The sequence below is a fragment of the Aplysia californica genome, unplaced genomic scaffold, assembly GCF_000002075.1.
Source record: "Aplysia californica isolate F4 #8 unplaced genomic scaffold, AplCal3.0 scaffold00490, whole genome shotgun sequence".
NCBI lineage: Eukaryota > Metazoa > Mollusca > Gastropoda > Aplysiida > Aplysiidae > Aplysia > Aplysia californica.
Window position 1 is genome coordinate 209019 of NW_004797760.1, and position 13824 is coordinate 222842.

Below are 13824 nucleotides of genomic sequence, written 5' to 3' on the forward strand. Positions count from 1 at the left end.
CTTCTCAGTGGAGATCTTTAGGCACTCTCCCATGTTCCAAAATGGTGAAAGTGTTTTACCAATCATCTGTGTTGTGTAAGCAGCGAAAATACTATGGTAACTCCTGATCTCTTCAGTACTTGCTGTGTCAAAGTCACCTATTTAGTGTTCAGCTTTGTGCTATTTCTACAAAAAACGTCTACTCAGATTCAGAATCAGTTGCACAGCATTTGGCAACAAAGTATGTCATCTTCTGTCCGTGGGTGGTTGGCGGGTGCTCTGGTGTGGTTTGCTCCTTCTTTCCTATCAAATATCTATCGTCCTGATCTCTCCTCCTTCTTTTTTGTGTCTTTTACTCTCTTATAACGCCTCTAATCTTCGGCACTTATATGACATTATTGTGTTGCAAGTTCCGTAAAACTCTTACTAAAACTAATCTTCTGTCCAAACAAGTATTTTTTCCAAAGATGAAGAGCTTCTCCATTGTCATTGAGCCAACACTTGACCTTTGCCCAACTGTGGGGCTTGCCTGTACAGGTTGAGACAGAGCTCAGGTAGATGAATACATACGTGTTTCATTGTGGTGAAATCAGGCGCTCATCTTATTGAAATTGTAGAAATCGACTTTTCTCTACCTGGTTGGGCCATTTTAACTGATTTTTTTTTTGGCTTCGCACCTTTTATGTCCATTCACTTATGGACCTGTCCGGTGTGCAATGACGTTGCCCAGGACAGGTAATACAGGTAATGTCCATTCAAAACACGTTTCTCAGTGAAATTTAACCCTATCTGTACGTCGTGTTTTACTATCATATCCATACGACGTGCGGAACTCTGTGCAATCACTTTTCAAAGAGGAAATTTACTTGTTAATCCCATCCGTACGCTTTCCATAGCAGTCTGTCAAAATGATTTTTTGAGAAATACTGAGTTTCAAAGAGATCTTCGCACTTGAAATAATCTAAAATGTGAAGAATACAACCCCAGGGGTACAAAATGACTCCAGAGCGTACGTATAGGGTTAATGAAAAATGTTGATCAAAGGCATACAAAATGTAACTTTGCAGTTTACAAGGACACTCAAGCTTACAAAGTATCCATACTTAGTTGTCATTTTCTCTTTATAATTTCAATGTAACTCTGACACCAAGTGACCCCAACCTCCTTTAATGTCAGATATCTTAACTTTTATTCAAGATAGATGAGTATTTTTATCATCAAAAGCAAGACAAATGAACACACTTTATATGATACCATAAACTCCATAGCCTAAAATATGACGAGCGCCTGATTCTACCACGTCGTGACACAAGGAAAATCCTTTTTAAAGTAAATTAAAGAAGCATGCCGTTTGCTTGCCTCTTACTCTGTCATATGTGCAAGAAACTTTCAATCCCCGATTCATAAAGGCATGACTTCAAATACGACCTTTCATCATGCAATGTAGTTTGATTGTAAATGTTTTATGCCTCCATTACCACAATAAAATCATATCGGAGATGGGCTGGTTTGAGAAGCCTGTCACTGTTACAGGAGTCCAAAAGGGGCAGAATGACATGAAGCATCCTAGCAGATACAGAGATACTCAACAAAATAATTTTCTCTGTGGGAATCAAACTCATATTTTTTCAGCATGCATTGAGGAATTGGTTAGGAACCTAACCATAACACCACAGACACTACTTAACTTCGAAAAGTTTCATCGAAAGCAACCAATTTTACTCTTATTTTCAGGTTAAACCCCTACCTTGCATCCATCCATGTCAAATGAACCACCCATGTGCACTATAGGCTTCTCTTCTACATCAAGAAACTAAAAAAAAATGTCTGCCTATTTTCTAACATGTAGTCTACTCAGTTGTTTGACCAAGAAGGAACTGAATACAAATAAATTAAATATGAATTCCACTCACATGTTAAAATTAAAACACACACACGTTAAATAACAACAGTAGCGCCAAAATGCTGAGATGAGGTCCAAAGTTTATTACATGAACATCACAGTCGGTGACAAACCCCATCGTATCTATCTTGATAAATACAAAAGAAAGGTAATTGCCTGATCCTCTCTTTGAGGACAACATTTTCTGACATCCATTGCAGCAAGTCTCTGATACACTCTAATACGTGCAAACATGTATGAATCTTTCGATCCCATGGCAGTGACAAAGTAAGAAAGGAAGGAGGAAGGTTCTGAATAAATCATACGTAAACCATTCACAAGTTTAAAAAAACAAAAACGACCATACTTCCAAAAGTGCAACTATGATGGAAGTTCAAGAAACTCCGGCTCGTGCAAAAGAATACCACATTCATGTGAGATCCAAGCCAACGACAGACGACAAATAAAGGCTTGTGACTGAAAATTTACATAAAATCCCACAACCAGTATCTCAAAACCATTCCGATAAAAACTAATGACACTATGCTAAAATTTTATCGCAAGTCAATATGTTGACTTGTGCTCACAAGTACTTAAAAATCTAGACACTTTGAAAAGATGGATCACACAATACTATAGGTTGTCCATTTGAAAAATAATACAATGTAGGCCTACAGTCTTCTGCCAACAACTTTTGATAAAATACACAAATGTATTCCCATTCCAAATTTTGATGCTAAACATATATTGTCTTAACACAGCAAAAATGTTTGGCATCTCTTCACTCATCAGCAACGTTTTAAAAGATTTTAGTTGACATACGGTACTTTTACGACACTACAACTTAATAAAAAGAACAAAACAGTATCACCATATATATAAATGGAGACTATTTTTGTTTCAAGAAATATCAAATCCTGACTTTAACAGAATCAAAAGTTGTTAAAAAAAACAACCCTGTTTCTGTTTTACTTTCCAAATGGACTGCCTAGGATAAAACGCTAAATAATTTTTTTCCCAAGTCCATGTCTTCAAATTATAAAATAAGGACATTAAACAAAAAGGAAAGGGAATCAAATTTGAAAACAAAAATATTATATTGAATCTTTTGAGTTGAGAGAAATCAATTAAGTCAATAAGCCACCTTAACTTGATTTTTTTCAAGGCCAAAATGACAAACAATTTTTCAGATACCCATGGGACAGGGAAAAATTGCAATTTAAATTTTCACGATGAAAAAAAAAAAGGAATGGAAAAGACAGGCACACTGCAGTGAAGTACTAAATACACCAATATATTAGAACACTGTACTGTGCAAACCAGCTGGCCCTTTTCTCATCTCAGTAGGCCCTACATGTAACTGACCTCTTACTTTGAAGTACGCAGCGGTACAATAACTAAGATACTAAGATAAAAAATCTTATATTACTCCACAGTTATCACATCAAAAGTGCTCAATGATTAGAAGTAAAAGATTGATTTTTAAGGTTTGTTACTTGCATGAAAGTGAAAGATGAGCAAAAAGGAGAGCTTTTAAGCAAGTAATGTTTGAAATAAATTTCAGATTTTGATCTCGACTCGAGAGAGGGGGGATAGATTTCATGCCTTTTCCATACATAACCATTAATTCTTTCCTATTAATTCATAAAACAATGCACTGACTATGGAGGTTGTTTTAAACTGTCCTATTCAATGTTGAATTCTTTGTGAGCAAAGATATATGTGAGTCATAATGGTGAAATCAGGCACTCGTCAAAATAAAGAAATCAAAGAAACCAGCATTTTTGGGGGGTTTGGTAAAGAATTTTCTTTTTTTCGGCTCAACCCTTTTTACCTCCAATTAAAAACATCTTTCTGCTTGATTTTTATTTTTAAAAATTGATTAAAGGCACAAAAAATGTAAATTTTCAGTTTTCAAGGACTCTAGGAACGGAAGTCACCAAACTTTGGCAGTCCTTTTCTTGCTTGTTTTACGGCTGAAACCAGGTGACCCCCCATCTCCTTCAATTCGAAATAGCTCGACCTCTATCCAAGATAGATGGGTATTTTTTCAATAAAAGCCAGACAAAAGAGCAAGTTTAAGATGATACCAATAGCTCCACATATGCCCCAAAAAAACCTGACGAGCGCCGGATTCAACCGCGTCGCGACACATATCAAAAGATGACCTTTAATTGCTTTGATCTGTCCAGTGCAAGTAGTACTGATTCTGAAACGTTTTTGTCTGATGAGATTTTGTTCTAAATAGATTAGCCTCTTTCATTTTTCAGGAAAGAGGATCTCTATCCAATTATTATTATTATTGTTACTTCATTCCTGGAGAAAAAACCCATAAAATCAGCTTTTCAGTTGTCTACTATCCAATCACAATCTTCAGAGTTATATAGTCTACAGCCTCAGAAAACTTTACACAGTGCTAGAGCTTCAGAAAAAGCCGAAAGTAAGGATAAATTTTTGAACTTGTACATTTTCCATGAAACAAAGTATTTTGAAAAAAATTCTTTGTTCTCTTGACTCACTTTGACAGTTCTGCTCTCTATTAAATACTGACCAACTTTTACAATTTCCTGTGGCTATAATGAAGACAAAACACAGACATCAAGTTTTCAATCTACCGTACCCATACTGTTACTTGACAGTCAATCCAGGACATACACATGTGTATTACAGCGGTACAAAAAAAAAAAAAGGAAAAAAAAAAAAAAAAGAAGAAACAAATGCTACGTACATCTGGCTATCATATCATTCAGTTCTAAATTTCTCCAGTCATTCCTCACATCATTCAAATGGTTATCAAAATCCTTCAGCTGCCTCTGAGCACCAGACTTCATCAATGCGTATACACACTCCTCTTTCAGAATTTCTTCTTCAGTATTTCCCCTGAAAAGACATTTTTTTAAAAAGTTGAAGTAAAATTGAACAATGGGCATTCACTTGAAATTCAAACATAAAAAGAGATTTTTAATTTATTGAAAGAGAGAACACTCAGGGTTCCTGCCATGAACTTCCCATCAAATTCAAGGAGGTTTCATTAGTTTCAAGGAGTTTTCAAGGAGATTTTTCCTTGAATGCAAATTCAAGCAGTTTTCAAGGACTCCTTGAATTCAAGGAGGCCGCGGGAACCCTGAACACTATCCACAACAAGAAGAACAACTTTTAAATAGAATGGCTTTTATCCCCCGAATATCAGAGCAAGCAGCATGATCTTCTCTTGACAATTGTGTTTTCAGAAGAAAAAAAAATTAAGTGAGAGTATAAAGGTGACAATCCCCCCTCGCCCCAACCCTATACCATAGTGCTTACCCATTACCCAACATAAAATATATCTTTGGACAACTCTGATTTCAACAAATAAACATTCTGCTCCCACCTAAGGACTCTTATTCAAAACAATTTTTGTTTAACACATTACACCCTAAGGGCCTGGACGGGAAGTCCATTGGTAGATCCTAAGCAAGGGGAAAGAACCCACCTCCCCTGAATACTAGCCTTTAAAAAACACATTTTAAAAATACTAAACAAATTCCAAAAATCCTGAAAAAATAAAAGTTAAAAAGAAAACTGAATGTAGTTTCAGAAAAATATAACTTTATGTATGCGCAAACTGTTGGAAATGTTCTCAATTTAGTTCAATCGGGGTGTCCGACCCGTCACTCTCACTCTCAGCCTCGCGGTCGGGCCCTAGATCTAAATTCTATAATTTCTCCGTCTGATCAATCGGAATCGCCCCAAACTCTTCCTACAACGTTTTCATCAAAATCTGAGCCATCTGATTTGTCACATGCTCGTTTTTGCTCAAATCCATCGTTATTTCCGTTTTCGAACTCAATTGTGTCGCTTTTCAACAAGTCGAGGCACTTTCGAAGTGTCGGTAACGCGATCGCACTTCGATCAGCTCTAATACTAAAACTACTAGCCCGAAAAATTTCGTTTCGGTATCAAACGAAAGAAGAAACTTTTTGCTATACTATGCAAATCAAAATCCCGGCCCCAGAGTCTCGTCAAGGCGAGACTTTCGTTTCTAAAGACGCTGGGTCGGCGCGGGCGGTTCCGGGCGAGTCAGGGTGGAGCGCGTAAGGGAATTCCCGGGCGATCGCGGGCGAGTTAGGGTGTAATGTGTTAACTTACTCCTCAACCACCAAAAACACAGTTGAATCTAATTATTTTGTTGTTGATATGTTAAACATTCTGAGACAAAGAGACCCTGGAAAAGAAACCTTAAGTTATATAGTTACTTTTTCTCAATGGTTCCCCATCCTGTTTCTTTGAATGTGTAGATCTTGTAAGCCTGGGACACTGTCTCTGCTGCCACTTTCCGGTTGTCAATCTGCGCAAACAAAGAGCAAAACTGTTAGAGTGTGTGTGTTTGTAAAGTGTGTGTGTTTGTAAAGTGTGTGTGTTTGTAAAGTGTGTGTGTTTGTAAAGTGTGTGTGTTTGTAAAGTGTGTGTGTTTGTAAAGTGTTTTACGGCGCTCGCAACACCTGATATTTTCAGTTGGTAGGAAATTTTGAACTTTGCCCGGGTGGCGGCTGAAGCCTACTCTTATCGATTTTAGACCACCAAGGGATCTTTAACGTGCGCAACTTGCACACAGGCCCTCCGAGATTTTTCGCCATTGTCCGAGAAGGCTAGGTGTAGATCTTCCCTACCAGAAGATCAGGGGTGTGGCAGAAAGACAGCAGTAAGGAGGAGCCAAGGAGTAGCAGTAGAAAGGCTGCAGAAAAAGTCAGGAGCCCAGAGGGGGGCACAGGAGGTGAGGGGGTGGGGCAGAAAGTGGAAACGAAAGCAGACAACAGAACATTGCTAGAGAGCAGGAAATGAGGTGAAAGGAGACAATTTTAGAGAAGAAAATTTTTTTTTGGTCGCTACCTGGATTCGAACCCGGGACCTTTGAATGAGAGGCCAACACCTTAACCTCTAGGCCATGAGAGCCCCCTACTGTTAGAGTGACAGTGCATAAGGAGAAGGGGTAACTCTTATTATCTATTAGTTCATCAAGAAAGGAAATAACTAAAAGTGCCATCAGCAACATACAGGACACATCTTCCAAAACACTCTATAAAAGATTGCTTATTACTACGATAGCTGAATGATCTGCGACTGAAAACAACTTTAGTTCCTAGCACCACTTCTTCTTTACATTTATAAGGCATCGTGGTGAATTCAGGAACTCTTCAAAATTATGAAATCCAAGCATTTGCATTTTTTTTTTCGATGGGCAATTTTTATCTAATTTTGTTTTTTACATCCATTTAAAAACACATTTTTGTGTGGATTTTACAAGGCCGAAGGGCTAGAACTCAAATAGCCGCTGGATAGGAAAAGTAAAGTGTGGATTTTACCAAACAATATTGATTAAATGCACAAAAATGCAAATTTTCAGTTTCCAATGACTCTCAGGCTATGGAAGTTACCAAACTTTGGTGGCCATTTTCCCGCTAATTTTACCTTTGAAACCAGGCGACCCTGACCTCCTTCAATCACAAATATTTCGAGATCTATTCAACATGGCAAATGAACAGGCTTTAAGATGACACTGATAACCCCAAATGCCAAAAAATTGACGAGCGCCTGATTCCACAACGTCATGACACATTTGTTTAAGTTAAATGGTTATGTTGAGCTTACCTACATAAATACGTTAGAGTTGAAGTGATCTTTTACCCCACGCAGCAAGTTTGCTATGGCTGAATTTATTTTTAAAGTTTTTTTTGCACGAGTATTGTGGGATATTTTGCAGCAGTTTTGACACGAGTGGTACTTATGTTAAAAATACAGTCATGTAGAGCCGATCAACACACAACAGACCAACATACTACTGTATGCTTCAGTGTTAGTTTTAGTCTCATTTTTGAGAGCTTTGGTATTTCAATCATCCAATTTTCTCCGGCTTTGGTTCACAGAATACTTGTAATCACTTGATGACCCATGATTTACTTGGACATGCTCGCCCACGCCTGGTTTAGATCATTGATCAGGGAACTTACCATCAAGACACAAGCATCATGGAAATTCTCTTGTATCTTTCTGCCTATCGTTCTTGCAACATGGTTCATCCTATAAAGAAATAAAAAAATAATTAATGCAGGCACTGATTGTACAGAGTTGCACATGAATAAAGCCATTGCTTATGAAGACATCAGTAAGGAAGATAAATCCTGATCTTTCTAGAACTCACAGTAGAGCCTTTGAACTAAGCCATCAATAAAATAAAATTATTTATAATAAAGAGGTGATGATGACATTAGTTTGCATAATGAGGTCTTAATTTATTACATGTTTGTATGTATCAGGCAATGATTAACGCACATGAAAGACATAGGTCTAAACTCTTTTCCTCATATATCATAACAACAAAAGTGTAAGTAGCTTGAGTGGAATTGGCAAACACTGGGACCAAGTCATAAAAAAGTGATCTTGATCTAATAAAAAAAAAAGTCCTGTAGTTGTTAAGTTGCATTCAGACTAAGAAAATGGGCAGCTGGCTCTCAATTTCAGACATTGTTAGGTATGCGAATCCATTTTAATGCCATTTAACTCACTTGCGACTGGGCCCTTTCACCAGTCACAAGCGTTGAAGACTGGCGTTTTTGGGGGTATTTCAATAAATCACCACAACTCTCAGAATTACCCTATTGTAATTATTTTTTGACACAGTAAAGTAACATTCAAGCTTAATCTAATACAAAAAACCAAAGTTGTGTAAGTCTAATACTTTAATTTGTATGATTTTTTAAAAATTGGCATGAATTTGATTTTCCAAAAAATTTCCAGAGACGTGACAAGTAGAATGAAATTCACTACAACAACAAAAATAAAAGTTCAAAGTGTTCTGTTTTGATTTGTATACATGTGCGAGTGTTTGGTGAAAATATAAAAGCTGGTCTGTGCATTGATTCAGACCCATACACTGAAAATACATAGACAGATGTACGGCACGACGTTGTGATTTCGTTGCGCGAAAAACAACACCGGCACTAGTGCTAGATCTAGCCCTAGAACTACGACTCGGGCCGTGTTCAGGTACATATCCAGGATCCTAACTATTAGACACATCATATTCTGAGACACTAAAACTAGTAAAACGTACAGAAGTATAGAAAACGGCGAAATTATGTGATTCTTGTTCATGCGACTTCTTCGACCGTTACTACGACGCGACTGTCGGATTACTATCAGCTGTATAGAAAAAAACAAAGCGCGAGTTCCGGTCTGTTCAACCCCAGTTGGGGTCACTGTCCTTCACCTTCAATAACTTAAAAACTACCGGCCCCAGAGATACGAAACGAAGTCCAAGTAGCTCAGGCTTGGCCAAACAAGGGTACGAGGCGGGTCTCGCGATCCGTGCGTGATTTGTAGAGCGAAAAAAAAATTCCAAAGTTGGTCACGCAGGGCTCGTGTGACCCGTCGCGAGCGTCGCGGCGGGGGTCACGCAACTGTTGTGTGACCCGTCTGAAGTGAGTTAATGAAATGGAAATAACAAACATGAAAAGCACACAAACTTAAAACTGCTAGTTATAAAGAATACTTACTCATTGTCATTATAGTTTTCATTAGCTTGATAGTATCCTGCTATGACAAGACCTTTACTTTTGCAGTACGCATCAATCTGTGAAAAAAAACAAACAAACAAGGTTAAAAGTAAAAGTGTAAAACAAATGAAATGAAAGCATGGCATACAAGACAAACTGGCAGCAGAGGGGAAGGGACATATATATCCATGTATCCACAGTAAAGAAACAGTCAGACCATACGAGTCCAAAATTAGGTCAAGTGAACTTTGATGGAACAAAAGGAGATGGCTTCCCCTTTCTTTTTTAATTAATTAAAATCAACATTAAAAATAGTTCTCTGTTTCAATGAATACATAAATGAGCAGGCATGGATTCAACGAAGTTGCTTGCGGGGTGAATAGCCACTGCCAAAGTGGCTTTGCTCATTTTTCTCCCACAACTTTATCTGTTCCTGGAAAGTATCCATGAAATCTGCATCGCGAACCATTATTTACTTAGTAAGGTCTATTGTGTTTATCTCATGCTACCAATCAGCAGCCTTCTTTCATACCAACACATGCCTTGCTGGCACATACACGTGTCTTAGCGTATCAGGGTTGGATGGGCAGCCAGCACACTTGTGAAGTGTGATGAACGTGTGCGTGCGTGCGTGAGTGTGTCTGGAAGGGGGGAGTCCGGGTGTAGAACCAGTAGTCAGTAGAAATACAAACAAGTCACAGTGCTCACAGTCATCCCCCCCCCCCCCCCCCCCGTCTACTGATGAATATTACAATGATAAGCTAGTCTTGACATAGATCTACATAAGATAGGTCTGTGGAATCAAACGTTGCTGTTTGTATACTAAACTATACATAGCAATTCCACAGCTTTTTAAAAGATGGGTACTACCAACCTATAAACACCTCAGGTACAAAGATCAATAAGCCAGAAGTAAAATGCTTTTTACTTTTTCAAAATCGGCCCATAAATAAAAAGGTTATGGCATGGCTATGTACGTGTCGGAAATTGTGGGTAAATAAGTCAATTGATTATGCGCATAACTAATCAACTGCATAGTAATTTTAGCAAAGAAGATATGATCCCACTCGCCTGCCCCTCTTCCAAACCATGAAAATATATGCCTTAGAACTGCAATATTGCATTCATTTCTATTTGATGTGTGTATTTTCTGTAATTATAACATCGTTCTGCTTTATCATTATTAGGAGTAAGTAGACTGACACATGCATAAATCCACGGAAATCTACCCGAGTAATCTTCATTCTGATTCTGCCACAAACATAATAAATACTAGAAGAGTATGTATGCAGTTATTTTGAAGTCCACATCTGCACTAAATTCACGTAAAGCTGAAATTAAACCCAGTTTTTTTTAAACGGCAAAAAGAAGAAACTTCCATTATGTCCGTGTCCTTGTGTACGGTGTTTTCTGTGGTATTCAGGCCGATCAAAATAACTGTCCCATCAGTGGCTACGCTTTAACGCAGCCATGACGTCACAGCGAGATGGCGGCAAGCTGACACACGTTTCGCGGCAAGTACTTCCCATGTGTGGAAGTGTATCCCTTTCTAGCTTTCGGGCCACGTGAACAACAGGAACGACTTCGACTTCGAACAATTTGAGTGCAAAACTTTCGGAAATTGACCTATATTATCCCCTTTCGAACCTCAGGTCATTCATAACAACAAGAGGGTCCAGAAAGGTTTTCGAATGGGCGTAACTTCTCGTAGTGTCTTATCAGTTTGTGAGAGGGGGTTATTCATGTGTCTGTAACACTTTATAAATAGAAAGCTATGAAAGATAGAGCGTTATCTTTTATCAGGTAGTATCATTTCATACAGAATCAAGCTCATTTGAAAGATTTTGTATAGAAGTAGAAGAATGGAAGTCTTGTTTCCTGACTATCCTTTCGAGCTCCTCATGTCTAAGTGGGTCAATTTCTTCTATAATTTCATTGGACAAACATCTACTATAGAGCTACAACTCGGCGTGTTTCGAATGAGACGTATGCCTCGATTACGAACCAATGCAGGCGGTTCTAGATCTAGAAGAAGGCCACAAACGCATACAAACTCAAGCAGACTGACGCACACACACTTGACCTGCGTGAATGGGGATCCGACTCGGGACCCGAATTTCACGTAAGATGATGCGCGGTGCGCGTGAGCTGAGCCAGGGGCTACACTGATTCGGGATCAGAACGTAGGCGAGGGGTCGAAATAGGCTTATCGGGCGATATAAACCCGTCCCCCGCAGGACGAGGGTTAAATTTGATGTTTTGCAGTTGTTAGATTTAACGAGTCTTAGCTCGCCGCGCATCAAACGTAATCTAGATCTTCTAGGATCTAGATTTAGGCTCAAATAAGGGGGGTGGGAACTACCGAAAAAGCACCCGGATTTTTTCTGGCCACCTCTATTCTCACCCGGGGTGAGAATAGTGCAGGCGAGTCTTTTGGCTATTCTCACCCGGTGCACGTTCACCGTTATAGCCTAGATCTAGGCCAACAAATTTTGCGTTCACCCTTAGTAAACCACAGAATTCTACACTGTGATAACAGAAAAATTGTAGAATTCTGTGCCGTGAACAAACGTTCCATTACAACTGTAGCCTACTAAAAGCGTACAATTTTGTCTGTGGGCAGTGGAGAGAGAGAGAGAGAAAGAGAGAGAGAGAGAGAAAGAGAGAGAGAGAGGAGTAGCGCGAGAACTTCCGGGCAAAACAAAATGGCGACCCGCGTAGTTCGGCTCGATTCGAAAAGTTAAATAGCCGTAGCATCTTTGTAGACAACCAAATTAATTTACTTTTGTGTTAAACATCATTTTTTAACTTTATTTTGGTCAATTTGATCGTCCACACCGATAGACAGTATTCAGAAAGAGACAGAGAGAGAGAGAGAAGCGGGGAGGAGTAGATCTTGCGAGAACTTCCGGGCGGGTGAGAATAGCCACTTCCATTTTTTCTCTGGATGTAGATCTAGAGTGGTGTCGCCGGTACCCGTGCACTTCGCGATCGTTGAACGTATTTTCCGCCATTTCTGGCTTTGTACTTTCGTTTTTAGCTATTGAGCTATTCCATTCAAGAAACTATTGACCTATAAAATGGTCTTGCTCATAGTCACCAGATTTCTTAAACGTTGTGTGCCCAACAGTTTTTCCAACCTAGGGATTCTTCACTGTGCGTGCACCCACGTTGAAAGCCAAAAGAAGAGGAATCTGATAACATTACTGCATTAAATGACCACACAGAAAGATAACAAGTCACTTTAGAAGCAAAGTAAGGCAATTTTAATTAGAATCTAAACTAATTTAATTTAGGGGGTATAAATAGATAGATCTAGTTCAAATACATAGTGAAAAAAAATCAAACAGAATTTTTCACAACTAAAATCCACATTTTCCTACTCTTCATCACTCATTCCTCTGATCTTTCCATCTTTCACACAGTCCACATGCCACCATCCATGAAATTCTTCAAACTGCAACCAAATAGTCTCTAAAATTGAGTCTACTTTTTTTCTTAGTATTCTACTATATATTTCATTGTGCACGCGCAGAGAAAACTCGAGTTTTTTCAGTCTTCACAACGCGTGCACCCCCCCGATCCCCAAACCCGCATTACAACTTGGCATAGAACTCGATAAAAGGTCACGTGAAACACTCAAGGAAGGAGTAGGGACATTTTTTAAGCTAGGGGGCGCGCACAGTCTATTTGAACCAATCAGAGGCAAATAGGTCATAAAAACTAGTTCACAGGTCAGCGTTGAATGTCAACTTGCCACAGCTGATAAAAACACTCTCGATGATCCCTTGTCGGCAAACGAGTGATGGAAGTAAACAAAAATGGCTGCTGCACACACTGACGCATTCAATCAAACGCAAAAACGCAATTTGAGGCTAAAAACAAAGGAAAACAAAAGTGCACGGACCGAGAAGGCGCACGCGCAGGGGCTACACCACTCTAGATCTAAATAAATATGAAGGACTTCCATAACGAGCGACTACCCCATCAAACACAATAAAGAAGAGGTCTAACCCTAACCCAACCCCTACATCTACCCCTACCCCTAGCCCTCAATTCTGATCTCTCATGTGGTCGCTCGTTACGGAAGTCCTCCCAGATCACCGGCTACACTACTTTCACACCTGAAGCAAAGCGACTTCCAGCATAGGGGAAAGGCCGAGAGACACATGGAATAGGGGGATACAGTCTACACATCTGTGGCTCTTGGTATCTTTGTTTTTGCTATCTTCAGCAAGTAGTACCCCATTCACAGCGGAGTGGGGATATTTAGCGGCATGAAGCAGCACTTTGCAGTGAGCCTGAAGACTAACAGATGTGTCCGCCATGTTTCTGTAATATTGATTTGCTGCAGAATTATCGTTTATGTGTTTGAGTTTTATAACTGTTTAAAAATATTGAAAATTAATGAAATCATAATGATGACATTTT

General features: G+C 39.0%; 1 protein-coding gene across 1 annotated transcript; it reads right to left on the minus strand.

Annotated features, from left to right (window-relative positions):
- Nucleotides 1-1942: 1942 nt before the first annotated feature.
- LOC101847136 (ER membrane protein complex subunit 8) lies at nucleotides 1943-13733 on the minus strand. The gene is made up of 5 exons (XM_005105751.2): nucleotides 13518-13733; nucleotides 9394-9470; nucleotides 7849-7918; nucleotides 6097-6188; nucleotides 1943-4741 (listed from the first exon to the last, which is right to left on the minus strand). The coding sequence occupies exons 1-5, from the start codon at nucleotides 13719-13721 to the stop codon at nucleotides 4582-4584; spliced, it is 603 nt and encodes a 200-aa protein (XP_005105808.1). The 5' UTR covers nucleotides 13722-13733; the 3' UTR covers nucleotides 1943-4581.
- Between the last annotated feature and the right edge of the window lie 91 nt (nucleotides 13734-13824).